This window comes from Pongo abelii, chromosome X, assembly GCF_028885655.2.
Source record: "Pongo abelii isolate AG06213 chromosome X, NHGRI_mPonAbe1-v2.0_pri, whole genome shotgun sequence".
In the NCBI taxonomy this organism is placed as follows: Eukaryota; Metazoa; Chordata; class Mammalia; order Primates; family Hominidae; genus Pongo; species Pongo abelii.
The window spans coordinates 129,394,025-129,420,911 of record NC_072008.2 but is presented as its reverse complement, the minus strand read 5'-3'; the positions used below and the strand labels follow the sequence as shown (position 1 = coordinate 129,420,911).

Sequence of the window (26,887 nt, the reverse complement as noted above, 5' to 3'; positions counted from 1 at the left end):
TGACAGGTAAACAATGCTTAGTTCAGAGTTTTTCTTTTTATTTCAGCACTTTGAATATATCATCTCACTCTCTCCTGTGTGCAAGGATTTTGCTGAGAAATCTGCTGATAGTATTATGTGAGTTCCTTCGTATGTCATGAGTTGCTTTTCTCTTGCTACTTTCAAACTTTTCTTTTCCCTTTTCTTCCTTTTTTTTTTTTTTTTAGAGAGAGAGGGTCTTGCTCTGTTGCCCAGACTAGAGTGCAGTGGTGAATTTGTTTGGTTATTTCTAGTTTCACACCATTTTGATCAGAAAAAATACTTCATATTATTTTAATCTTCTTAAATTTATGAAGTCTTATTTTGTGGCTAATGTATAGTCTATCTTGGCAAATGTTCTGTATGAACTTGAGAAGAATGTGTATTCTTGCTGCTGTTGGATGCAATATTCTGTATATGTCTTTCAAGTTCATTCAGTCTACAGTGTTGTTCAAGTCTGCTATTTCCCTATTGCTTTTCTGTCTGGATGGCCTATCGATTGTTAAAAGTGGGGTATTGAAGTTCCCTACTAATATTGTATTGCCATCTATTTCTCCCTTCAATTGTATTTGCTTTATTTATTTATGTACTATGATGTTGGGTGCATATATTTACAATTGTTTTATCATCTTGTACAAGTGACCCATTTGCAATTATATAATGATTTTCTTTTGTCTCGTGACACTTTTTGACATAGTCTATTTTATTTGATATTAGTATAGCCACCCCTGCTCTCTTTTAGTCGCCATTTACGTGGAATATTTTTTTTATTATACTTTAAGTTCTAGAGTACATGTGCACAATATGCAGGTTTGTTACATATGTATACATGTGCCATGTTGCTGTGCTGCACCCATTAACTTGTCATTCACATTAGGTTTATCTCCTAATGCTATCCCTCCTCCCTTCCCCACCCACAACAGGCTCTTGTGTGTGATGTTCCCCATCCTGTGTCCAAGTGTTCTCATTGTTCAATTCCCACCTATGAGTGAAAACATGCGGTGTTTGGTTTTCTGTCCTTGCGATAGTTTGCTGAGAATGATGGTTTCCAGCTTCATCCATGTCCCTACAAAGGACATGAACTCATCCTTTTTTATGGCTGCATAGTATTCCATTACATAGAGTGGCTAAATAGATAAAAAATCAAGATCCAACTGCATACTGCCTACAAAGGACACAAATTGACATTAAGGACACACATAGTCTAAAAGTGAAGAAATCGGAAAAATCCTAAAATTTGTATAGAACCAGAAAAGACTCCAAATAGTCAAAGCAATCTTGAGCAAGAACAAAGCTGGAGGCATCATGCTTCCTGATGAAATTCTATTACAAAGCTATAGTAATCAAAACAGTATGATGTTGGCATAAAAACAGGCACGTAGAACAATGGAACAGAATAGATAGCCCAGAAATAAACAAATGTATATACAGTTAACTAATTTTGACAAAGACACAAAATGGGGAAAGGATAATCTTCTTGACAAATGGTGTTGGGAAAACTGGATATCATCCATATGCAACAGAATGAAATTGAACCTATATCTTATACCACACACACAAATCAATTCAAAATAGTTTAAGGACTTAAGGCCTAAAATTATAAAACTGATAGAAGAAAACATAGAGAAATTCCTCCTTGTCATTGATCTTTGCAATAATTTTTTGGATATGATACCAAAAGCACAAGCAAAAAAAAAAAAAAAAAAAAAGCAAAAATAAACAAGTGGGATTACATCAAACTAAAAATCTTCTGCATGGCAAAGGAAACAATCAACAAAATGAAAAGACAACTTATGGGATGGGAGAAAATATTTGCAAACCATGTATCTGATAAGTGGTTAATATCCAAAATACATAAGCAACTACTACAGTTTAGTGAACAAACAAGTAACTTGATTTAAAAAATGGGCAAAGACTAACAAAAAGCTTTCCAAAAAAGAAACAAAGAGAACAATCCCATTTATGATAGCTGCAAAAAATATGATACTTAGGAAAATAGTTAACCGATGAGGTAAAATACCTGTACACTGAAAATTATAAAACATTTAATGAAATAAATTGAAGATGACATAAATAAATGGAAATATATCTCATATTCATGGATTGGAAGAATTAATATTGTTAAAATGTTCATACTACCCCAAACAATCTACATATTCAATGCACTCCCTGTCGAAATGCCAGTGACATTTTTCACAGAAAAAGAAAGAGCAGTCGTAAAATTCACAAGGAACAACAAGAAACTCTGAATAGCAAAGGCAATCCTGACTCAAAAGAACAAAGCTGGAGGTATCACACTACCTGATTTCAGTCTATACTACAAAGCTGAAGTAATTAAAAGAGCATGTGGCTGGCATAAAAATAGACACATTGACCAACGGAACAGAATAGAGAGCCCAGAAATGAACCCACACATGACTTTTGACAAAAGTGTCAAGAATGCACAATGGGAAAAGGGCAATCTCTTCAATAAATGGTATTGTGAAAAGTGGATATTCATATACAGAGGAATGAAATTGGACCCTTATCTCACACTATATACAAAAATCAAAATGGATAATGACTTAAACATAAGACCTGAAACTGTACAACTATTACTTTTAGTGGCAAAAACCACAATTACTTTTGCATCAACCTAATAATTAATAGAAGAAAACATAGAGGAGAAAATATGTGCAAGTCATACATCTGATAAGGGGTTAATATCTAAAATATATAAGCCACCCATACAACTCTATAGAAAGAAAACAAATCATTCAATTAAAAAAATGGGCAAAGGACCTGAATAGACATTTTTCAAAAGAAGACGTACAAACGGCCAACAGACATATGAAAAAATGCCCAACATCACTAATTATTAGGGAAATTCAAATGAAAACCACAATGAGATATTATCTCACATCTGTCAGAATGACTATTATTAAAAAGATTGAGGGAGGGACTAAGATGGCCGATTAGAAGCAGCTGCTGTCCACGGCTCTCATGGAGAGGAATGAAAATGGCGAGTGAATTCAGCACTTTCAACTGAAATATCCAGGTTCTTGGATTGGGACTGACTAGGTGGATAACTTGACCCACAGAGAATGAAGAAAAGCAGGGTGGGGCAATGGCCCACCTGGGATTGGCACAGAGCCAAAGGAACCCCCAACCCAAGCCAAGGGATGTGGTGAGTGACTGTGCGACCCCAACCGGGAAACCATGCTTCTCCCACAGATCTTTGCAACCCACAAATCAGGAGATACCCTCATGAGCCCATGCCACCAGGGCCTTGGGTCCAATACATAGAGCTGTGGAGTCTTGGCAGAGCAGCCACTCAGGCACAGACAGAGATCCAGGAATTTTACATACTTTGGCCACTGGAATCCTAGCAAGGTGGAAGCTCTGTCTGTACATTCCCCTAGGAAGGAGGCTGAAACCAGGGAGCCAAGCAGCATCATTCTGCGGGCTCCATTACCAGGGCACCTCACAAGTTAAGACCCACTGGTTTGGAATTCCAGCCAGCCAGTGGCAACAGGCTGGAGACTGCCTGAGATGAACCAAATTCTTGGGGAGAGGGGCAGCTGCCATCTCTGTGGTTTGGTCAACTCAGCCATTCCAGCCTGCCAGCTCTGGGGAGTCCAGGTGGTCTGGATGAGGAGGAATCCCCCATAAGGCAGCACAGCTGCTGTACCAGATTGTGTCCAGACTTCTTCTTTAACTGGGACCCCTATCCATCCCTCCTCACTGGGCAGGCCCTCCCTGTGGGAATTTCAGCAACTCCAGCCAGGGTTATACGGACAGAACTCTGGTCTCTTCCTGGGATTGGAGCCGCCAGGGGGAGAGGCAGCTGCCATCTCTGAAGTTCAGTCAATCCAGCTGTTCTAGCCTGCCAGTTCTGGAGAGTCCAGGTGGTTGGGACGAGGAAGGGTTTCCCCAAACGTAGCACACCTACTCTACCAAAAAGCAGCCAGACTGCTTCTTTAAATGGGTCCCTGATCCTGTTCCTCCTGACTGGGTGAGACCTCCCAACAGGGGTCTCCAGACACCTCCTACAGGAGTGTTCAGGCTGGCAACAGGTCAGTACCCACCTGAGATGGAGCTCCCAGAGGAAGGAGCAGGCTTCCATCTTTGCTCTTTCACAGCATTCACTGATGATACCTCCAGACACGGGAAAAACTGAGGCAACTAGGCTCTGGAGCAGAACTCCAACAAACTGCAGCAGCCCTGTGGAAGAGTGGCCTGACTGTTAAGAGAAAACAAACGAACAGAACGCAATAACAACAACAACATCAACAAAAGAGGCCCACAAAAACCCCATTCGAAGGTCAGCAACCTCAAAGATCAAAGGCAGATAAGCCTACAAAGATGAGCAAGACTCAAAATAAAAACACTGAAAACTCAAAAAGCCAGAGTGCCTTCTCCTCCAAATGATCATAACACCTCTCCAGCAAGGTCACAGAACTGGGCTGAGGCTGAGATGGCTAAATTGACAGAAGTAGGCATCAGAAGGTGGATAATAATGAACGTCACTGAGCTAAAGGAGCATGATGTAACCCAATGTAAAGAAGCTAAGAATTATGATAAAGTAATAGAGGAGCTCATAACCAGAATAGCCAGTTTAGAGAGAAACATAACTGACCTGATGGAGCTGAAAAACACAACACGAGAACTTCACAATGCAATTGCAAGTTTCAATAGCAGAATAGACCAAGTGGAGGAAAGAATCTCAGAGCTTGAAGACTATTTATCTGAAATAAGATAAGCAGACAGTAATAGAGAAAAAAGAATGAAAAGGAATGAATAAAACCTCTGAGAAATATGGGTTTATGTAAAAGACCAAACCTATGACTGATTGGGGTACCTGAAAGTGACAAGGAGAATAGAACCAAGTTGGAAAACATACTTCAGGATATCATCCAGGAGAACTTCACCAACCTAGTAAGAGAAGCCAACATTCAAATTCAGGAAATCCAGAGAACCTCAGTAAGAAACTCCATGAGAAGTGAAACCCCAAGACACAAAATCATCAGATTCTCCAAGGTCAAAATGAAAGAAAAAAGGTTAAGGGCAGCCAGAGAGAAAGGCCAGGTCACCTACAAAGGGTAACCTAGCAGACTAACAGTGGACCCCTCGGCGGAAACCCTACAAGTTGGAAGAGATTGGGGTCCAATAGCTAACATTCTTAAAGAAAAGAATTTTCAATCTAGAATTTCATATCTGGCCAAACTAAGCTTCATACATGAAGGAGAAATAAGATCTTTTTCAGACAAGCAAATGCTGATGGATTGATCACCTATAGGCCTGCCTTGCAAGAGGTGCTGAGAAAACACTAAATATGGAAAGGAAAAACCATTACTAGCCACTACAAAAACACACTGAAGTACACAGACCGGTGACACTATGAAGCAACCACATAAACAAATCTGCAAAATAACCAGCTAGCATCATGACAGGATCAAATTTACACATAACAATATTAGCATCAAATGTAAACGGGCTAAATGCCCCAGTTAAAAGGCACAGAATGGCAAGTTGGATAGAGTCAAGACCTATCAGCATGCTGTCGTCAAGAGACCCATCTCATGTGCAAAGACACACATAGACGCGAAATAAAGAGATGGAGGGAAATTTACCAAGGAAATGGAAAACAGAAAAAAGCAGGGATTGCAATCCTAGTTTCTGACAAAACAGACTTTAAAACAACAAAGATCAAAAAAGAAGAAGGGCTTTACGTAATGGTAAAGAGTTCAACTTGACAAGAAGAGCTAACTATCCTAAATATATATGCACCCAATACAGGAGTACCTAGATTCATAAAGCAAGTTTTTAGAGACCTACAAAGAGACTTAGACTCCCACACAATAATCCTGGGAGATTATAACACCCCACTGACAATATTAGACAGATTATTGAGACAAAAAAATTAACGAAGATATATAGGACCTGAACTCAGCTCTGGATCAAGTAAACTTAATAGATATCTACAGAACTCTCCATGCAAAAACAACAGAATATACATTCTTCTCATTGCTACATGGCACTTACTCTAAAATTGATCACAAAATATGAAATAAAACACTCCTCAGCAAATGTAAAATAACTGAAATCATAACAAACAGTCTCTCATACCACAGTACAATCAAATTAGAGCTCAAGACTAAGATATTTACTAAAAATCACACAACTACATGGAAATTAAACAACCTGTTCCTGAATGACACTTGGGTAAATAATGAAATTAAGGCAGAAATCAAGAAGTTATTTGAAACTAAGGAGAAATAAGAGACAATGTACCAGAATCTCTGGGATGCAGCTAAAGCAGTGTTAAGAGGGAAATTTATAGCAGTAAATGCCCACATCAAAAAGCTAGATCTCAAATTAACAACCAATCATCAGAACAAAAAAGACTATAGAACCAAGAGCAAACAAACCCCGAAGCTAGAAGAAGACAAGAAATAACCAACATCAGAGCAACTAAAGGAGATAGAGACATGAAAAACCCTTTGAAAAATCAACAAATCCAGGAGCTGTTATTTTTGAAAAAATAAAATAAAATAGACTGCTAGCTAGATTAATAAAGAAGAAAAGAGAGAAGAATAAAATAGACACAATCAGAAATGATAAGGGAGATATCACCACTAACTCCACAGACATACAAACCATCAGTGAATACTATAAACGCCTCTATGCACATAAGCTAGAAAACCTAGAAGAAGTGGATACATTCCTGGGCACATACACCCTCCCAAGACTGAACCAGGAAGAAAGTGAATCCCTGAATAGACCAACAGTGAGTTCTGAAATTGAGGCAGTAATAAATAACCTACCAACCAAAAAAATCTCAGGACTAGACAGATTCACAGCTGAATTCTACCAGAGGTACAAAGAAGAGATGGTATCATTTCTACTGAAACTATTTCAGACAATTGAAAAGAAGGGACTCCTCCATAACTTATTTTATGAGGCCAGCATCATCTTGATATCAAAACCTGGCAGAGATACAACAAAAAAGAAAACTTCAGGCCAATATCCTTGATGAACATCGATGCAAAAACCCTCAACAAAATACTGGCAAACCGAATACAGCAGCACATCAAAAAGCTTATCCACCATGATCAAGTAGGTTTCATCCCCAGGATGCATGGTTGGTTCAACATATGCAAATTAACAAATGTAATTCATCACATGAACAGAACTAAAGACAAAAAACACATGATTAGCTCAATGGACACAGAAAAGGCCTTTGATAGAATTCAATGTTCCTTCATGTTAGAAACTCTCAATAAATTAGCTATTGAAGGAACATATCTCAAAATAATGAAAAAGCCATCTATGACAAACCTATAGCCAATATAATACTAAATGCACAAAAGCTGAAAGCATTCCCCTTGAAAACTGGCACAAGACAAGTGTGCCCTCTCTCACCACTCCTATTCAACATAGGATTGGAAGTTCTGGCCAGGGCAATCAGGCAAAAGAAAGAAATAAAGTGTATTCAAATAGGAAAAGAGGAAGTCAAATTATCTTTGTTTGCAGATGACATGATCTCATATCTAGAAAACCCCATTGTCTCAGCCCAAAAGCTTCTTGGGCTGATAAACAACTTCAGCAAAGTCTCAGGATACAAAATCAATGTGCAAAAATTGCTAGCATTTCTATACACCAACAAGAGGCAAGCAGAGAGCCAAATCATGAATAAATTCCCATTCACAGTTGCTACAAAGAGAATAAAATATCTAGGAATACAGCTACAAAGGGAAGTAAAGGACCTCTTCAAAGAGAACTACAAACCACTGCTCAAGGAATTCAGAGAGGACATAAACAAATGGAAAAACATTCCAGCTCATGGATAGGAAGAGTCAGTATCACGAAAATGGCCATACTGCCCAAGGTAATTTATAGATTCAGAGCTAATCCCGTTAAACTACCCTTGACATTCTTCACAGAATTAGAAAAAGCTATGTTAAAATTAATGTGGAACCAAAAAAAGAGCCTGGATAACCAAGACAATTCTAATCAAAAAAGAACAAAGCTGGAGGCATCACGATACCCAACTTCAAACTACACAAGGCTACAGTAACCGAAATGCCATGGTACTGGTAAAAACACAGACACATAGACCAATGGAACAGAATAGAGAACTCAGAAATAAGACCACACACCTACAATCATCTGGTCTTTGACAAACCTGATAAAGATAAGCAATGGGGAAAGGATTCCCTATTTAATAAATGGTGGTGGGAGAACTGGCTAGCCATATGCAGAAAATTGAAACTGGACCCCTTCCTTACACCTTATACAAAAATTAACTCAAGATGGATTAAAGACTTAAATGTAAAACCCAAAACTATAAAAACCCTAGAAAAAAATCTTAGCAATACCATTCAGGATATAGGCACGGGCAAAGATTTCATGATGAAAACACCAAAAGCAATTGCAGCAAAAGCCAAAATTGATAAATGGGATCTAATTAAACTAAAGAGCTTCTGCACAGCAAAAGAAACTATTAACAGAGTAAACAGACAACCTAAACAATGGGAGAACATTTTTGCAAACTGTGCATCTAACAAAGGTCTAATATCCAGAGTCTACAAGGAACTTAAACAAATTTACAAGAAAAAAACAACTCAATTAAAAAGTGGGCAAAGGACAGGAACAGACATTTCTCAAAAGAAGACATTCATGCAGCCAAGAAATATTTGAATAAAAATTCAACATCTCTGATCATTAGAGAAATGCAAATCAAAACCACAATGAGATACCATCTCATGGCAGTCAGAATGCCAATTATTATTCATAATAAAGGCAAGAAATAATAGATGCTGACAAGGCTGTGGAGACAAAAGAACACTTTTACACTGTTGGTGGGAGTGTAAATTAGTTTAACCACTGTGAAAAACAGTGTGGTTATTCCTCAAAGATATAGAGGCAGAAACACCACCTGACCCAGCAATCTCATTACTGGGTATATACCCAAAGGAATATAAATCATTCCATTATAAAGACACATGCACGTGATTGTTCATTGCAGCACTATTCACAATTGCAAAGATATGGAATCAACCTAAGTGCCCATCAATGATAGACTGGATAAAGAAAACGTGGTACATATGTATCATGGAATACTATGCAGCCATTAAAAGGATGGGGATCATGTCCCTTGCAGAGACATAGATAGAGCTGGAAGCCATTATCCTCTGCAAACTAACACAGGAACAGAAACCCAAACACTGCATGTTCTTACTTAAATGCGGGGGCCGAACGATGAGAATACATGGACACATTGCAGGGAACAACACACACTGGGGCCTGTCATGGGGGTTGTGGGGTGAGAAAGCATCAGGAAGAACAAGTAATCAATGCTGAGCTTAATACATAGGTGATGGGCTGATCTGTGCAGCAAACCACCATGACACACATTTACCTATGTAACAAACCTGCACATCCTGCACATATACCTGGGAACTTAAAATACAAGTTATAGAAAAAAAAGACTGAAAGCTAAACGAGTGTCAGTGAGGATGTTGAGAAAAGGGAACCCTTGTTCACTGTTAGTGGTAATGTAAATTAGTATAGATATTATTGAAAACTGTATGAAGGTTGCTAAGAAGAAACTAAAAGTAGAACTACCATATGATCCAGCAATCCCAGTACTGTGTATATATTCAAAGGAATTGGAATCAGTATGTCAAAAAGATATCTGTACTCCCATATTCATTGCAGCATTATTTACAATAGCCAAGTTATAGAATCAACCTAAGTTTCCATGAACAGATGAATTGAAAAGGAAAACATGGGATATATATGTACAATGAAATACTATTCAGCCTTAAAAAGAAAAAAATTCTGTCATTTTCAACAACATGGATGGAATTAGAGAGAATTATGCTAAGTGAAATAAACCAGGCACAGGAAGACACATACTGCATGTTCTCACTTATATGTGGAATCTAAATTAAACTCATAGATCCAGAGAATAGAATGGTGGTTACCAGAGGCTAGAGGGTGGGGAAAAGGAGAGTGATAGTTAAAGGGTACAAAGCTTCAGTTAGACAGAAGGAATAAAATTTTTTATTGTTATCTATTGCACAGAATGGTGAATATAGTTAATAATAGTGTATTACACATTTTAAAATCTCTACAAGGGTAAATTTCAAATGTTCTGGTCACAAAAAAGGTAAGTATTTAAGGCAATGGAGAGTTAATTAATTTGATTCCACATTGCATTTATAAACATCACTTTATATATCATAAGTATATACAACTATAACTGTCAATTTATAATAAAAATGGCCAAATGACCTGAATGGACATTACTCCAAAGAAGACATGCACATGGCCACAGGTATATGAATAGATGCTCAACATCACTAATCATTAGGAAAATGTAAATAAAAACCATAATAAAATATCACCTTATACCTGTTAGAATGGCTCTTATTAAAAAAAAAGATAAGTGTTGGTGAAGATGTAGAGAAAAGGGAACTCTGGTAAACTGTTGGCAGGCATGTTAATTGGTACAGCCATTATGGAAAACAGTATGGAGGTTCCTCAAAAAATTAAAAATAGTACTGCCGTATGATTCAGCAATCCTACTTTTGGGTATTTATCCAAAGGAATGGAAATCTGGATCTCAAAGCAGTGCCTGCACTCTCATGTTAATGTCAGCATTTTTCACAATAGCCAAGATATGGTATCCATTGATGGATGAGTGGATAGAGAAAATGTGATACTCTGCAGCCTTAGAAAGAAAGGAATCTTGCCATCTGAGACAACATAGATGGACCTGTAGGACATTATGCTAAGTGAAATAAGCCAAACACAGAGACAAATACTGTATAATCTCACTTATTTATGGAATATATATTATTCAAACTCATAGAAGCAGAGAGTAGAATGGTGGTTGTCAGGGGCTGGCATAGAGGGAAATTGGGAGATGATGACCAAAGGGTACACAACTTTAGTTATGCAAGATAAATAGTTCCCAAGATCTACTACACACATAGTGCCTATGGCTAAAAATATTGTATACTTAAAATTTTTTGAGAGTAGATATTAAGTGTTCTTACACACACATTCTCACACACACACACACACGATAGAGGGGCAGGAGGAAACTTCATGAGATAATGGATAGGAATATGGCCTTGATGGTCATGGTGGTTTCACAGGTGTATACTTATCTCCAAACTTATCGAGTTGTATACATTAAATAAGTACAGTTTTTTACATGCCAATTATACCTTAACAAAGTGGTTTTTAAAAATGTTTATTACAAGGAAAATAAAATCATTGTATTTTTAGTATTGTTTGTTATAGCAGCTCATCATCGCTCTAAACCACTGTAAATGTGCTCTATATGGACTCATACCAGAGCCCAAAATTCAAGTTAGAACCTTTTCTTTCCAGTTAAATCTTGTTCAAGTGATGGCAAACCTCATTACACCCCTAAACGAAGATTGATTTGTTCTCATGATAGGAATGTTCACACATATGTAGCTGTAATATGACTTGTCCTTCTTGAGTGCAAGGTGATCTGGCTGAGGTCGGGGTGAGATTGGCACTGAAGCCAAGGGTGCAATCCATTTCTATGGAAAGCCAACTGGCCCATACTGGGACTGAGTACATGAAGATCACAGCCTCATTAACAATAAGCACAAGCCAATTGAGTTAATGATCCCAGGCAAAAAATAATAATAAGCCTGAGAGTATGACACGTTGTTTTGTTGAAAAATAATGGTGAAGCAAAATCGGTTTCAATTCTGGTAAAAGATCCTAGACATAGAAGAGAAAAGTCACATTTTTGTCATTCTAACTTGATTCTATGGTCTCTAAAGATTGTATTCTATGGGAAATTTCACTTGACTGGTTTATTAGAGCTTTAGATTTTCTTGAGCAAAGAAAAGCAAGGTTGTTGAAAAGTTGCCAGACATCATGACACTTGATTCAAGGAATTCTGAATCTCTCTGGAACAGAAAAACTATCCTTTCTTTAGGTGGCTAGAAATTGAATCTTTTGTCTTCATAGATAGTCACAGAAGACCTTTGTTGATTTCATGAAAGCAGAATTGTGGATTTAAGAGACATTAGCTGTGTCACCCCCTTGAAGACACTGAGAAATGTGCACCCTTTAAACATGAAAGAAGTAGAGGGCAAATTATTTTAGCTGGAAGTTTAAATGGTGACCTTAGAGATGTAATTCTTTAGCAAGTAAGATTTACTTCTCTTTATAAATGAGAAGATAGGAGGTGAAACTGCAAAAAGAATTAAGCTCCTGTTAGAATTAAATATTTATTTGTCTTCTAAAGGAGATTGAAGCAATAAATCATAAAGTGAAAGTCTTTGAAGATAACTTCTCATCTCTTTTAAGGGGAAAAAAATCTACCACCTGGTTAGTACCAGGTGGTATTAGTAGTTGATTGAAATTTTTCAAATAGGCAGAATATATTTTCAATTAGTTGGGAGCTGTTTCTGTATATTTTTCCTAAAAGTGAACGCTATTCTCTCAGGTATGGAGTAACCAGCATTTGCATGCTGTGAGCTTCCTGTTATTTCACATCTTTGGAGCCTGAGGGAGTAGTTTTGTCCATTTATAGTTAGCTTGGTTTCATAAGCAACCACTCCAATACTTAGTGGTTTAAAGCCATAATTATTTTATTTGCTCACGAATCTATGAGTCTGAGTGATTTGGGCTGAGCAATTATTTTGCAGGGGTCATGTATGTGGCTGCAGTCAGCTATTAGCTTTACTGGGACTGGGTGGTCTAAAATGATCTCACTCACATGTCTTATAGTTGGTTTCTGTCTGTTGTCTGGGCCATATAGCTTATGTAGGATACCCTGGGCTGCTTCAAATCGTGGCTAGTTTCCAATGAATAACTCCAATACACAAACCATTTCAAGCCTCTGCTCACATCACATTTGCTGATGTCCCATTAGTGAAAGCAAGTCACATGGCCAAGCCCAGAGTCAATGTGGGAGGGAACCACATAAGAGAGAGAACATAGACAAGTGTGATTCATCAGTCACATCATTACTGAAACAATTTACCACATGATAAGTCTAGTAGTGGGGCCACTTGAGATACGGAAAGAAGTCATTATTTATCAATAGGTATGGAAGTATTTCAATGTTTTAACAATAGGCATGTTGTTAAATAACAGACACAGGTACTGGTGCATACCAGCTGCATTTGAATCCTGGCTGAGAGGCTCTATGGACTCTAGAAATGAGTAATGCTACTGTAGGGCTCCAATAACAAAGAGTATTACAATATCTGAGAGAAGGCTTTTCTCATTAGTGAAACAACATCACTGGAATGAACATTCTCATGAGAAGCACCATTAGCAGCAGCAAGAGGGAGGCTCTTTCAAGAGACTTCTTTGTTTATTCAATAGATATTTATTGAGTACCCACTATGTTACAGGCAATAGACATTAGGAATCTAGGTGTTAAGAAGAGATACACTAATTTAGCAAAGCTGCAAGCTATAACATCAGTGTACAAAATTAGCTTTAATTTTAAAATCAGTTTTAACTTAAAAGGAAATTAGGAAAACAGTGTCATTTACAATAGCATCAAAAAGAATAGAATACTTAGAAATAAACTTAACCAAGGAGATGAAAGACTTGTACACTGAAAACTACAAATTGCTGCTGAAAGAAATCAAAGAAGACACTAATAAATGAAAATATGTCCTGTGTTCCTAGGTTGGAAGAGGTAATATGCTAAGATGTCAATTCTACCCAAAGTTATCTACAGATTCAGTGCAATCCCTATCAAAATCCCAATGGTGTTATTTTTAATTTTTTTTAGAGACAGAGTCTTGCTATGTTGTCCAGGGATCTCAAACTCCTGGGCTCAAGTGATCCTTCCACCTCAGTCTCCCCAGTAGCTGAGACAACAGGCATGTGCCAAGGTACCTTGTTTACCCATGGGTGTTTTTTTCTTTTTGCAGAAATAGAAAAATCCATTGTAAAATTCTTGTGTAATTTTAAGAGGCATTAAATAGCCAAGATAATCTTTGAAAAGATGAACAAAGTTGGAGGTCTCATACTTTCTAATTTCAAAACTTACAGTACATTATGCTATGGTAATCAAACCAGTATGATACTGGCATAAAGACAGACATTTAGAACAATAGAGTAGAAACACAGAGATCAGAAATAAATTTTTACATATATGGCCAAATTAGTTTGACAAGAGTACCAAGATCATTCAATGGGGAAAGTACAGTCTTTTTGACAAATAGTGTTGGGAAAACTGGATATCCACATCCAAGAAAATGAATTGAATCCTTACATTATACCATATACAGAAATTAACTCAAAATGGATTGAAGACTTAAACATAAGAGCTAAAACTATAAACTTTTAGAAGAAAACATAGGAAAAAGCCTCATATTAGATTTGGTAATGATTTGTTGGATATGACATGAAAAACACAGACAACAAATGAGAAAATAGATAAATTGAACCTCATCAAAATAAAAAAGATTTCTGCATCAAAAGATGCTATCAACAGAGTGAAAAGGCAACCTACGGAATGTGAGAAAATATTTTCAAATCATATATCTGATTAGAGATTGATATTCCAAATACATAAAGAAATCATACAATTCAACAACAACAATAACAATAAACAACAACCTGGTTAAAAAATGAGCAAAAGAGTCAAGTAGACATATCTCCAAAGAAGATGTATCAATGGCTAATCAGCACATTAAAAGATAATCAGCATCACTAATCATTAGCGAAATGCAGATCAAAACCACAATAAGATACTACTTCATACCAACTAGGGTATCTATTATGAAAAAAAAACAAACAAAATAACAAATATTGATGAGGATGTGGAAAAACTGGAACCCTTCTTCATTGCTGGTGGGAGTGTAAAATGGTGTAGCCACTGTGCAAAACAGTATGGCAGTTCCCCTTCCTGTGTCCATGTGTTCTCATTGTTCAATTCCCACCTATGAGTGAGAATATGCGGTGTTTGGTTTTTTGTTCTTGCGATAGTTTACTGAGAATGATGATTTCCAGTTTCATCCACGTCCCTACAAAGGACATGAACTCATCATTTTTTATGGCTGCATAGTATTCCATGGTGTATATGTGCCACATTTTCTTAATAACATCACACTTCTGGGACTGTTGTGGGGTGGGGGGAGGGGGGAGGGGGGAGGGATAGCATTGGGAGATATACCTAATGCTAGATGACGAGTTGGTGGGTGCAGCGCACCAGCATGGCACATGTATACATATGTAACTTACCTGCACGTTGCGCACATGTACCATAGAGCCTAAAGTATAATAATAATAATAAAAAAAAATCATATCATAGAGAATGTGGTATCCATTCCCTCAAGCATTTATCCTCTGTGTAAAGGTGCAATTTTATAAACTTGCATTTATAAATTAATATTTATAACTTTATTTTCCTCAATAACATCTTAATGCCTTGTATATTTATTTGCAAGAAGAATCTTTGTTTTTCTAACTTTGTTTCAAATTTTCAATAATGGAAAATATTCATGTGGAAATTAGGCATATTTTTATAAAACCCCTAAGAATAAATAAAATTATTAAGTGGTGATCTGTAGGGAAGTAATATTTGTTGTATTTTTTAATATATTACTGTAAGAGTGTAGATTTATTGTACAACAATGTGAATATGCACAACACTGCTGAACTGTACACTTAAAAATAGTTAAGGTGGTACATTAAGATGGTAAGTTTTATGTTATATGTTTTACCACAATTTTTAAAATAAATAAAAAATAAAGGGGTTTACATTTCTAAATCAAAAAAAAAAAAACAGTATGGCAGTTCCTCAAAAAATTAAATATAGAATTACCATGTGGTCTAGCAATACCACTTCTGGTTATATACCCAAAATAAATGAAAACAGGGACTTGAACTGATATTTTTAAAGCCATGTTAATAGCAGCATTATTCACCATAGCCAAGATATAGAAACAACCCAAATGTTCATTGATGAATGGATGTATAAACATAACTTGGCATCAACTTATAGTGGAATATTATTCAGCCTTAAAAAAGATGGAAGTTCTGTCACATTCTACAATATGGGTAGACCTTGAAGATATTATGCTAAGTGAAGTAAGCCAACCACAAAAGGACAAATACTATATGATTCTACTTATATGAGGTACCTATAATAGTCATATTCATACAGACGGAAAGTAGAATGGTGGTTCCCAAGGACTAGGGGAGAGGGAAATGGATAATTATAGTTTAATGGACATAGAGTTTCAGCTGGGGAAGATGAAAAAGTTCTGAAGATAGATTTATGGTGATGATGGTTGAATAGCAATGTGAATGAATGTACTTAATGTCACTGAAAGGAACAAGATCATGTCCTTTGCAGGGACAGGGATGAAGCTGGAAGCCGTTATCCTCAGCAAGCTCACGAAGAAACAGAAAACCAAACACCAAATGTTCTCTCTTATAACTGGGAGCTGAACGATGAGAACACGTGGACACTTTGAGGGGAACAATACACACTGGAGCCTATCATTGGTGGGGGGTGGAGGGAGAGAGAGCAACATAAAGAATAGTGGATGCTGGGCTTAATACCTAGGTGATGGGTTGGTCTGTGCAGCAAACCACCATGGCACACATTTACCTATGTAACAAACCTGCGCATCCTGCACATGTACCCTGGAACTTAAAATAAAAGTTGAAGAAAAAATAGTAAATTTTATTTTGAGTACATTTTACCGCACTAAAATGAGTAGGTCCATAAATAAATAACCAACGTTAATAATAATCAAAAAGAAAATAGACAAAAAAAATCCCTGCCCTGATGTAGATTACATCTAGGGAGAAAGGACACTGATGACCTAATGAAAAAACTCACGTGGTTGTGAGGCCCCCAGCTGTTCTCATTCACCTTTTAGCCTTCCTGAGGTTTAACAAAAGTTTGAAAGTACACTGGCTTTTCAGGCAGTGGGCATTGACATTTCCAAGTCAGAGCAGCACTGGAAGGGGAAATGGGTGGGTGGGGTTGATAACTATAGTGGTCTGTGGTTGTTTTTGTTTCTGTTCGCCTAACAAGCTTTTTTCATTCTCCTTATTCAGGTGTCATGCTGTGCCTTTCTCTCCCTTCCAAGAAAAAAACAAAACAAAACAAAAATAGCAAAACAAAATAAAACTGACATGAGTACATGCTCTAAAATAGCTAATCAGAATCCTTGCCCTAAATTCTTCACTTGCAGCTGGAGGAAATGTCATCTAGCCTCTTGGGTCACCCTCTGTGGCCATACTCTAAGGGTGTGATGTTGGAGCTGCCAGTGGCTCTCTTCCCTTCCATGTAGATAAGGACAATCTGCAATAGGAAAGAGTGAAGCCAATTAGAAAACGGCAGACATAAGAGAAGAATGAAGACAGAGAAATTTCTGATGGCATTAAGTTTCAGCCAAGGCCCTGGATCTGCATCTCTTCCTTCAATTCTCTGGTCTAACTCAAAATACTTCCTAGTCATGTGGGCCAATCAGATTACTTTTTTTGCTTCAGCTAATTTGAGGCAGGTCTCTGTCACATGCAATTTAGTGTCTTAAATAATTTGAAAGACATATAATACTTCCCTTTAAAAATTCCCCAAAATACTGGGGGGAGCTTTTCAGAGGGGTAGTAGACATTCTAGGGGTTCAAGGAAGAGGGAAGGAAGATATGTAAAAAGAAATTCTGGATAGTAGATGTTAATATGAATTCATTTGTATCTAAAAGATTGTTTAGGCCAGGTGATATTTGGATTATGTCTGAAATAAGGATAATAGTGCCTAAAGGGTTGTTGAAAAGGTTAAATGATATGATGTGTTGCCAATGGAAAAGTCAGAAATCTCTCTAGGTGCTTCAAACAGAGGGAGATTTAATATAGGAAATTGATTACAAAAGTGTTGGAAGGGCTGGAGGTGCAAAAGGCAGAGGGTGGTATAACCTAGATGTCAGTAACTATAGAAAACCACAGCTAAGGCTGGAGGAGCAAAAATGTGGAAAATGAATATCCCTAGAGCAAGCTGGTCCAACCCACGGCCCATGGGCCACATATGTCCCAGGATGGCTTTGAATGCAGCCCAACACAAATTTGTAAACTTTCTTAAAACATTATGAAATTTTTGTGATTTTTTTTAGCTCATTAGCTATTATTAATGTGTGTTTTATGTGTGGCCCAAGACACTTTTTCTTTTTCCAATGTGGCTCAGGGAAGCCAAAAGATTGGACACCCCTGGCCTAGAGTCTGTGAGCATGCACTTGCTGCTGACAGTGCTGCTGGGGCTCCTAGAACTCCACTGATGCTGCTGGAGCCTGTAATCACCTGCAGTCACGGGGTGCTTCCACTGCCAAAGCCAGATGCAGAATGGTTTCTCTCTCCTCTCCTACTTAATTACCTCATGAGAGAGACTTCCATTGGCAAAAGCTAGCCAAAATCTAGCTGGCAAGAGAGTCTTGGAAATGTAGGTTTTCTGGCTCCCAACCTGGGCAATACGGGGAAGATTACAGATGGAAAGTCAGGTGTGGACTCAAGTACCCACAGACAATATCTGATGTAAGTACCTACTTCAAAGGAAGCTGAAAGGATTAATGAAATAATGTATGCAAATTAAATAATATGGTGCCTGGCCCACATCAAGCACTCACAAAGTGGTAGTGCTGTGTTTGTGGGTAACTTTAAATGTCTTGTGCATCTGTTCCCTTTTCTCTGTATCTACTTTGCCTATGTTCAATAGTTCTTTACTAACTGTAATGTTTTTCTTTTTCCTCCCCATCCTCTTAGACTACATTAAGAACTCCACATAGAATATCTTCTGATTTATTTTCCAATATTTAGCTTTCAGTAGTAGATTTTAAGTATTTTTTTTCTATAAAGGGCTCTAAAATTGTTAATGTAGTGAGTTAGCAGCTTCTTACCTGTTTCATTTTGCTTCAATTTCTACAATATGTGGATTGCCATGTGTCTATAACTTGGTTGTTGAACTTTATTAGATATAAATATCCTTGTGACTATTTTTATTTCATGTCTATGGTATCTTTGCATTTTGGTGCTCAAATTTCTAAACTTTCAAGTGCAATGAAGCCTGCATTAACATAAATATTAGAGATGGTGGTAGCATTTAAATTCCTCATGAAGACAACTTCAGGTCTGAGATTTTCACTCTGCAGAGTTTCAGTCCATTCTGCCAAACATGTGCTAACTTCTCAGACTCCTTTCATAGCAGTCACCAAATCGTCCGTCATTTCTCTGAACTCAGTTTTTCCACCAAGGCCAGATTTTGAAGTTAATACATGAAGGAAGTTTCTGGCAAGTAGAGCCTGCTCTAAACTTGGTGTCCCTGTGGGCATGCTCAAAAGTGGAAATGAATTGGAAAATGATTATAAAATAAAAATGGAAAATTAAAGTCCTGTTTGAGAAAACAAGAAGCATTCCAATTCACCTTTGTCTAGACAGTTGTCAAATGTCAGATAGATATGAATTATGACAATGCAGTCTACATTACACAGCCTACACCTCTGCTCTTGAACTCTGTCGATTCATGCATATACAGGTTGGCCAGCTATCCTTGGCCTTACTCTACCATATGATTTTCTCATTTTATAACTGCCATGTACTTGAAGCATCATCAGGATGATGTGTTTAAAATAATTAGGTGGTTCTTTTGTCTTTATGATAAAATCCAAACCATGTACCATGGTAGTCAAAGACTTTCCTATTTGGCTCTTGGCTACCTTCCCATCCATTCTAAATTGCTACTACTCCCCACCTTATATATACTTCAGTTATACTGAATTTTACCACCCACAGCCACTAGCCACTATTCACAGCTCACCACCAATAGTGAAAAACCATCAACCATACTTGCCAGCCTTGCTCCACCACCAGTCATACCTCAACGGCCCTGGGCACCACCACAATCTCTGCCCAACAGACATTTCTAACAGCAGCAGTTCTATTTACCCCTATTCCTACTTTCATGGCCCGTTGGCTTAGTCCTGTTGATTCTCCTTAGTATCTCATTAAATGTCTCATGCATCTGTTTCTTTTTCTTTAATTCTTCTACCTTGCTCTAGAGAAGACCACCATCATCTTGCCCCTGGAGTACTACACCAGCCTCCTGACTAGGTTTTCTTCCTCCAGGTTAGCATCCCTCACGTCCTTCCAATATACACTGCTAGAGTGATCTCTCTGAAATCTATATATGACCATATCCAATCCCTTCTTAAAGACTCTGGTAGTCATTAGTGCTATTAAATATGTCTGGCTTGCTCTCCACTCCGCTAGGCACATGGTAAGATTGCAGTTCCCCACTCCCTTGAAGTTAGGTGTGGTCATGTTGAAACTGGCACAATTGTCCCTTAGAACTGATGTTTATGGTTTCTTTTGAATACATGTAGAAATTAACCCTCCCAGTCTTAAAACTTGAGAAAATTACATTTGTTTTATCTGAGTTCCTTTCTCAGGAAACCAACCATCAGGACCCTCAGATGGTATCAAGAAACTGAAATTTACCAGATCACCACATCTGGACAATAAGATGCCAGATCCCTCACCCATCATTATTGCCTAACCAACCACCTGCTTCCTGTTGACCAACTCCTCTTCTTTATCCCCTCTCTAATTCCTGTTTTCCCACACATGGTTATATTTCTTTCCTGCTATATAAACCCCTAATTTTAGTTGGTCAGGGAAATGGATTTGACACTGAGCTTCCATCTTCTCAGGTGCAGCACCTGAATAAAGCCTTCTTCCCTGGCAATACTCATCTCAGTGATTGGTTTTCCGTGCTATGAGCAATGGGACCTAGACCAAACCTTTGATATTTTAGTAACAATGTGACTTGTTATAGTGAATGAAATGTGGGCAGAAGTGATGTGTGATATCTTGGGGCAGAAGCTTTAAGAGCACGTGTACAATTTGCCCCATTCTTTGTCCCTCTGGCTCCAGGTGGTGGCTGCTCTGTTGGCCTGCATCCAAGGGAAAGGGGCCCCCAGAGTACTCATGATGTACATGTAGCATGAGTAAGAAATAAATATTGTTGTTTTAACTCATTGGTTTTGTGGATTTTACTGCAACATAATCTGGTGCACTTTGAGTAACACAAAGACCAAAGGTAAAGCTCAAACTCTTTAGTAAAATATTGATAATTCTATATAATCTGACCTCTGCTTTCCAACTTCATTTTAAGCTGTTCCTCCTTCCACATCCTACACTCCAGACAAACGGCTGTTTCTGGTGTGTGCTCCTGTGCTTTCCTGCTTTGGTTATTTACTCCTCTACCTCTCCTTCCAACTCGGCATGCCCAAAAACTATCCTAGTGGAAAGTAGTTTCTCCCTCCTTTACACTCCCATGGCATTTTATCTGGACTATTTTCCTACTTGTATCAGAGTTTCTTATATATGTATCTGCTATGGATTGAATGTTTGTCTCCTCCAAAACTCATGGTGAAATTCAATCCCCAATGTGGTAGTATTAAGAAGTGGGGCTTTTAAGAAGTGATAGAGTTGTGAGGGCTCCACCCTTATGAATGGATTAATCTGTTCATAGATTAATTGATTAATGGGTTAATGGATTAATGAGTTATCATGGGAGTGGGACCATTGGCTTTATAAAACTAAAAAGAGAGACCCAAGCTAGTACACTCAGCCCCCTTACCACGTGATACCCTGTAGAGAGTCCCCACAAGCTACTGGATGTATCCCCTTGACCTTGAACTTCTCAGCCTCCATAACTGTAAGAAATAGATTCCTTTTCTTTATAAATTAGCCAGTTCGTATATTCTAAGTAACAGAAAATGAACTAAGACAGTGTATAATCTATTCTTTTCACCTGGAATCTCCTTCGAGTAAAAGTTTGTGTCTAAATCATCTTTGTATATACCTACAATATTTAGAACAACGCCCCTCGTGTTAGTGTTCAAATATTTGTCAAATGAACGTACTCTGTTTCTGAAATACAGAATATTTATAATACTCTTCTTAATTTTTGTGGTAGGGTTTGTTTTGTGTGACTGGGTGGATTAGAGAGATGGTAGGGAGTAACTAAGAAAGTATAGGGTAACTGATTAGGGGGATGGAATAGAGAAGGAAATAGGAGAGGAAACAGTGAATTTAATACATTGCTACCTGCCATCTGCTTGAAACCTAACACTATGCTAGGCACTGTGAAGAATTTAAAGTAAGAAGAAGACACTATTTCTGATCCCAATGGACTTACTGTCTGGTTCGGAGACAAAGTATTATATGCCTGAAGCCATAAATAACAGATAGAGATTGTAATACAGAGACAAGTTATTAAAATTCTGTTTCACACAGTGAATTTTCAACTATTTCTGCAATATATTATTGTGTCTCTAAGTCTATTGCAAATATTTCAGGTGAGGTTAGCAATAGTTTACCTCAATTAGGAAATTACTATGCATTTACATATTGTAGAACCAATTCACAAAATGACAATTGATGCAAAACCAAACCACCACCAGTGGCAAGCTATTATGAATCTGAAAAGACTGGCTGAGTTGAAACTTGCTCCTACTAATCTTCTGTGATTGGTTTTGTTTTGTGTGACTGGATAGCATTTTTAATCCCCAAAGCTCTTTGAGGCATTTGGCATAATTTGAATGTATTGTGTGTGTGTGTGTGCATTATAGTGGCCTGGTGGTGTCCTGATAAACATTTAGCAATCATCACTGGGGGCAGCGGGGCCCAGAAGTATAGCATTTGCAGTTTTTTCTGTTGTGTAAATACTTCCACCACGGCTACCAATTTTAAGCTACCAATTGAACATCACTGAATATGGAGTTCAGAATATGGAGTTAATTGTGTACAATTAACTCTCAAAAGCCAGAACTCCACTTGGTGTCGGAAGTGGTGACCAGAGAGGCACAATGGAGGGGTGAGGAAGGGCAGAGATTTAAAAAAAAAAAAAAAAAAAGCAAAGGAACTGATTACTGATTTAAACACTCTAAAAGGAGAAGTAAGGTTGGAGATTTGGATAATTTTTTTTTTTTGTGCCGTCAATAAGAAATTTACTTGTTTTAAAAAAATCCAAATGCTGGCATTGTCCAGAAAAATTTAACAGGTTTATTTATAATTATTATAAAGTTGAACCGCTGAAACTTGTTCACTGAAACATTTTAACTTGCATTAATGCTTTATGTCTCCGCATTTATATTAAAAATTCACACACAAATGAAAATGGAAAAACTGCCAATACCTGATTTCTATCCCCTATTTTTCCACTCGCAATCATATACTTAGGTACCTTTTGACCCCATGGAAAAAAATATCTAACGTTCAATACTACCAATAACAGGAAGAAGAGAATTTTTTTTTTTTTGAGAATGAAATGTTTCCCATCATAGTGGATTCTTAAGCACGTTCTCCACGTATGCGGCATGCTAGCTGGATGTCTTTTGGCATAATTGTTACACGTTTGGCATGGATAGCACACAGGTTGGTGTCTTCAAAAAGGCCGACCAGATAGGCCTCACTTGCCTCCTGCAAAGCACCGATAGCTGCGCTCTGGAAGCGCAGATCTGTTTTAAAGTCCTGAGCAATTTCTCGCACCAGACGCTGGAAGGGAAGTTTGCGAATCAGAAGTTCAGTGGACTTCTGATAACGTCTAATTTCACGGAGCGCCACAGTACCAGGCCTGTAACGATGATGTTTCTTCACCCCTCCAGTAGAGGGCGCACTCTTGCGAGCGGCTTTTGTAGCCAGTTGCTTCCTGGGTGCTTTACCACCGGTCGATTTGCGGGCGGTCTGCTTTGTACGAGCCACGGTACAGAGACCTCCTTACTTACCCCCCTTCTCCTTCGGCTGGAGCTCGGCGCGCGAGAGGCGGCGCTGGCGTTGGAGAGCGACGGCGGCGCGGTGGCGCGGCGGCGCCTGCGAACACCAGGTTTGGATAATTTTCAACTAGCCAGTCAGCCACCTGAAAAACTGAAAGTTATTGTTGTTAAGCCTCACTGCTGAGTGCTGGACTTTTCCTGTTTTTGCAATAGTAACAAATAACTTCAATCTTTGCGTTAGGAGATTTTTAAGCACTGAATTTACAGTTTTTAAAAGTTGCTGCTCACTTTGAAACGAATCTGTGGTGATACAAATTAAAATAGTGGCTACTTCCTAGGTATAGACGGTGAGGGGGCACAAGAGAGCTTTCTGGGGGTGTTGAAAGCTTTCCATTTCTTGCTTGATCTGGGTGGTTATTACTTGTATGCTCATTTATATCTTAATAGTAAATAAATAGTTATAAAAAGTTGCTCACTTTGGACATCCTTCCCCCCCACCTCTGAAGTGTTTCTTCCGGGTATATATTACGTTAAAAATAGTGGGAAGGGGGTGGGAGGTAGGGAAGAAATGCAAACTATTTTATTAGGTGATGTCCACGCTAATAACTGTACTATATATAATGTGTTTTTGCACAGTGTACATTTCCACAGTGCATTATTCATTACACACACAGTGGTATTAGCTAGGAAATTGGGTAACACCAGGAAGTAATGACTGTTGACATTACATGTAGTAATCTATTTTCCTGTAACAAACTGCAAATGTATTCTGTTTGGAATTAATACAGTATGTTAAATTTTATCCATAAAAATGACTTATGAGATTGAATCCATTAGTTTAATGGAATATCACAATCATTATTCCAAACTTATTTATATTGCAATCAGTAGAATGGGATGTCTCTTCCGAATAAGAAAATGAATGTGAGTGCCAAAGATTTCCTATTATTTAATTTTAATAATTGTGAATCATCGTATGTGATATGTATTTTTCATATTTATGCCTGTAAGTAAATCCCACCAGAGAAAATAGAAGAGAGGAAAGCCCCATTAAGACTTGCAAACTGTTTCTCTCAGATGATTTTAGGGCTTTTTATTTCCACAATAAAATGATCAATATTAAGGCATGGTCCCTGATGAGGGTCAGGTATGGGGCAGGAGTTGGAAGCAAAGGAAGGCCCATGGTAGGACACTCAATGCCTGAGCCATTTTAGAGAAGCCTGGCATTTCACCAGGATATTTGTCAAAGGCAAAGTGAAGAGTAAAAGGAACGCTTTTACTCTTGGCAGTCTTGTTTACCCTCTGCTACTACAAGGTGACTTAAGCCACATAGTTTCCCCAATATTTGGAGTAGGGGCAAGGGGCACAATTCCTAAAGATGGAGCACTTTATTTTAAAACGGACTGTTGCAGGAAGGATGGGTTTTCTGGGAAGTAGCCACTGAGATTTGTTAGAGAGTGACGCCTGTGATTGAAAAGGAAGCAGGATTGGGCAGGAGGCACCATCAGTCTCAATGCACACCTGAGAAAGTTTCTGTCAGTCCAGTGGGGAATTCTGAAACAGATTCCCATTGGAAGCATCTACACTGGACAAAAATGGCTAGATCTGTGCACCACAGCATTTTTGAGTCATTGACTAGGGGCTCCTCCAAGAAGAGCATGACCTTGGCCCAAGAACTGAGGCCAATCCTGAAGGTGCTAACAGCTAGGTGGCTATCAAATAATTACTGTCTTTACAGCTGTGAAGTGAGCCCTTTCTTGAAGAGGGATCTGAGTGACACATCTCTAGGTCTGCAGCAGTCCACCCCTTATATCATGCTGCTCTGCTTCTCCATACATGTTCGTGGAGAAGTTCATTCAGGTCTCTTGTGAGCCTTTCTTAGAAGAGAAGGGTTAGTGGGATAAAGTACAGCTCTCCAACCCTACCTCAGCTGGTCTTGGGCTTCAACTGATACTCATTGCCTCCCTCTTCCACTGTCCATTCTAAATTCCTCTCACTCTCAGCTGCCAACTTGGCAGGTGTTGGTGGCTTGTCTGGTGTCTGACTCAAACCCTTATTCCTAAAAGATCAGAGTCCCTGGTAACCATACCCTTCTCAGACTGGATTTGCTGCGTATGTTTATTCATAGTTACAATGGGTTAGGGGAGTACCAGGAGGCACCCAGGTGGGTCATCTGAACTCCACACTTACTCCTCTCTATTCTCATTGTGAAATATTATCCATACCTTCTCCTGATGATTAGTGTCAATTATGCCTGATAGGATGGTGAGCCCTCTTCTTGGCTGCTGGTCACAAGAAGCCCAGGTGTCCAGTTGTCAGTAATAGTTTGTAGTTGAGTGGTATCCTGTTGTGTCCCTTGGTAAAAGTGCACTCCCTTTGGGAACTAGGACCTCTAACACTGTGTTTCTGGTCCCTTAGAGTTTAAGGGACCAGAAACACAAGATTCTGCAGTGGGTCATTGGTAGTGATGCTTAGTAGGGCCATTCCTGCTTCCACTCCTTGCTTTCTGAACCTTCTATTATTCCTGTAGAGAACACAGTATCATATGGTGATCTCTGACTTAATTCATACCTTCTGAGTGTTGCCTCTGAGACCGTGCCTTTAGGAGGCCATTTTAGTTTTCTGTGAGGTCAGCTACTTCTGGATGGTGTAGTATGCAATATGATCAATGTATCCCATGGTCATAGGCTCATTCCCATAACTCCTTTGCTGTAACGTGGGGTCTCCTAGTTGAATGCCATGCTGTGTGGAATTCCATAGTTGTGGATCATGCATTTCATAAGCTCCCAGGTTCTGGGTGTGGTTCTACAAGCAGGAAAAGTAAACCCATACCCAGAATAGGTATCTAGCCCTGTGAGGATGAACTGCTGGCCCTTCCAGGATAGATGCAGCCCACTGTAGTAAACTTGCTACCAAGTGGCTGATTGTTCTTCTTGGGGAATTGTATCATACGAGGACTTCAGCACCGGTTACTGTTACTGGCATTTTAGACATTTAAAAGTACCTAGATCACCCTAAGTGAGTGGAAGTTCATATACCTTGGGCCCATGCATAGCCCCTGTCCCTACCACCATGCTACTTC

At 38.4% G+C, this 26,887-nt stretch overlaps 1 protein-coding gene across 1 annotated transcript; it reads right to left on the bottom strand.

Annotated features, from left to right (window-relative positions):
• Nucleotides 1–23,010: 23,010 nt before the first annotated feature.
• On the bottom strand, nt 23,011–23,809 carry LOC100447563 (histone H3.3A-like; the record flags this gene model as incomplete). Its single annotated transcript, XM_009235223.3, has 1 exon — nt 23,011–23,809. A coding segment is annotated over one exon (426 nt), but the record flags the coding sequence as incomplete, so codon positions are not given.
• Between the last annotated feature and the right edge of the window lie 3,078 nt (nt 23,810–26,887).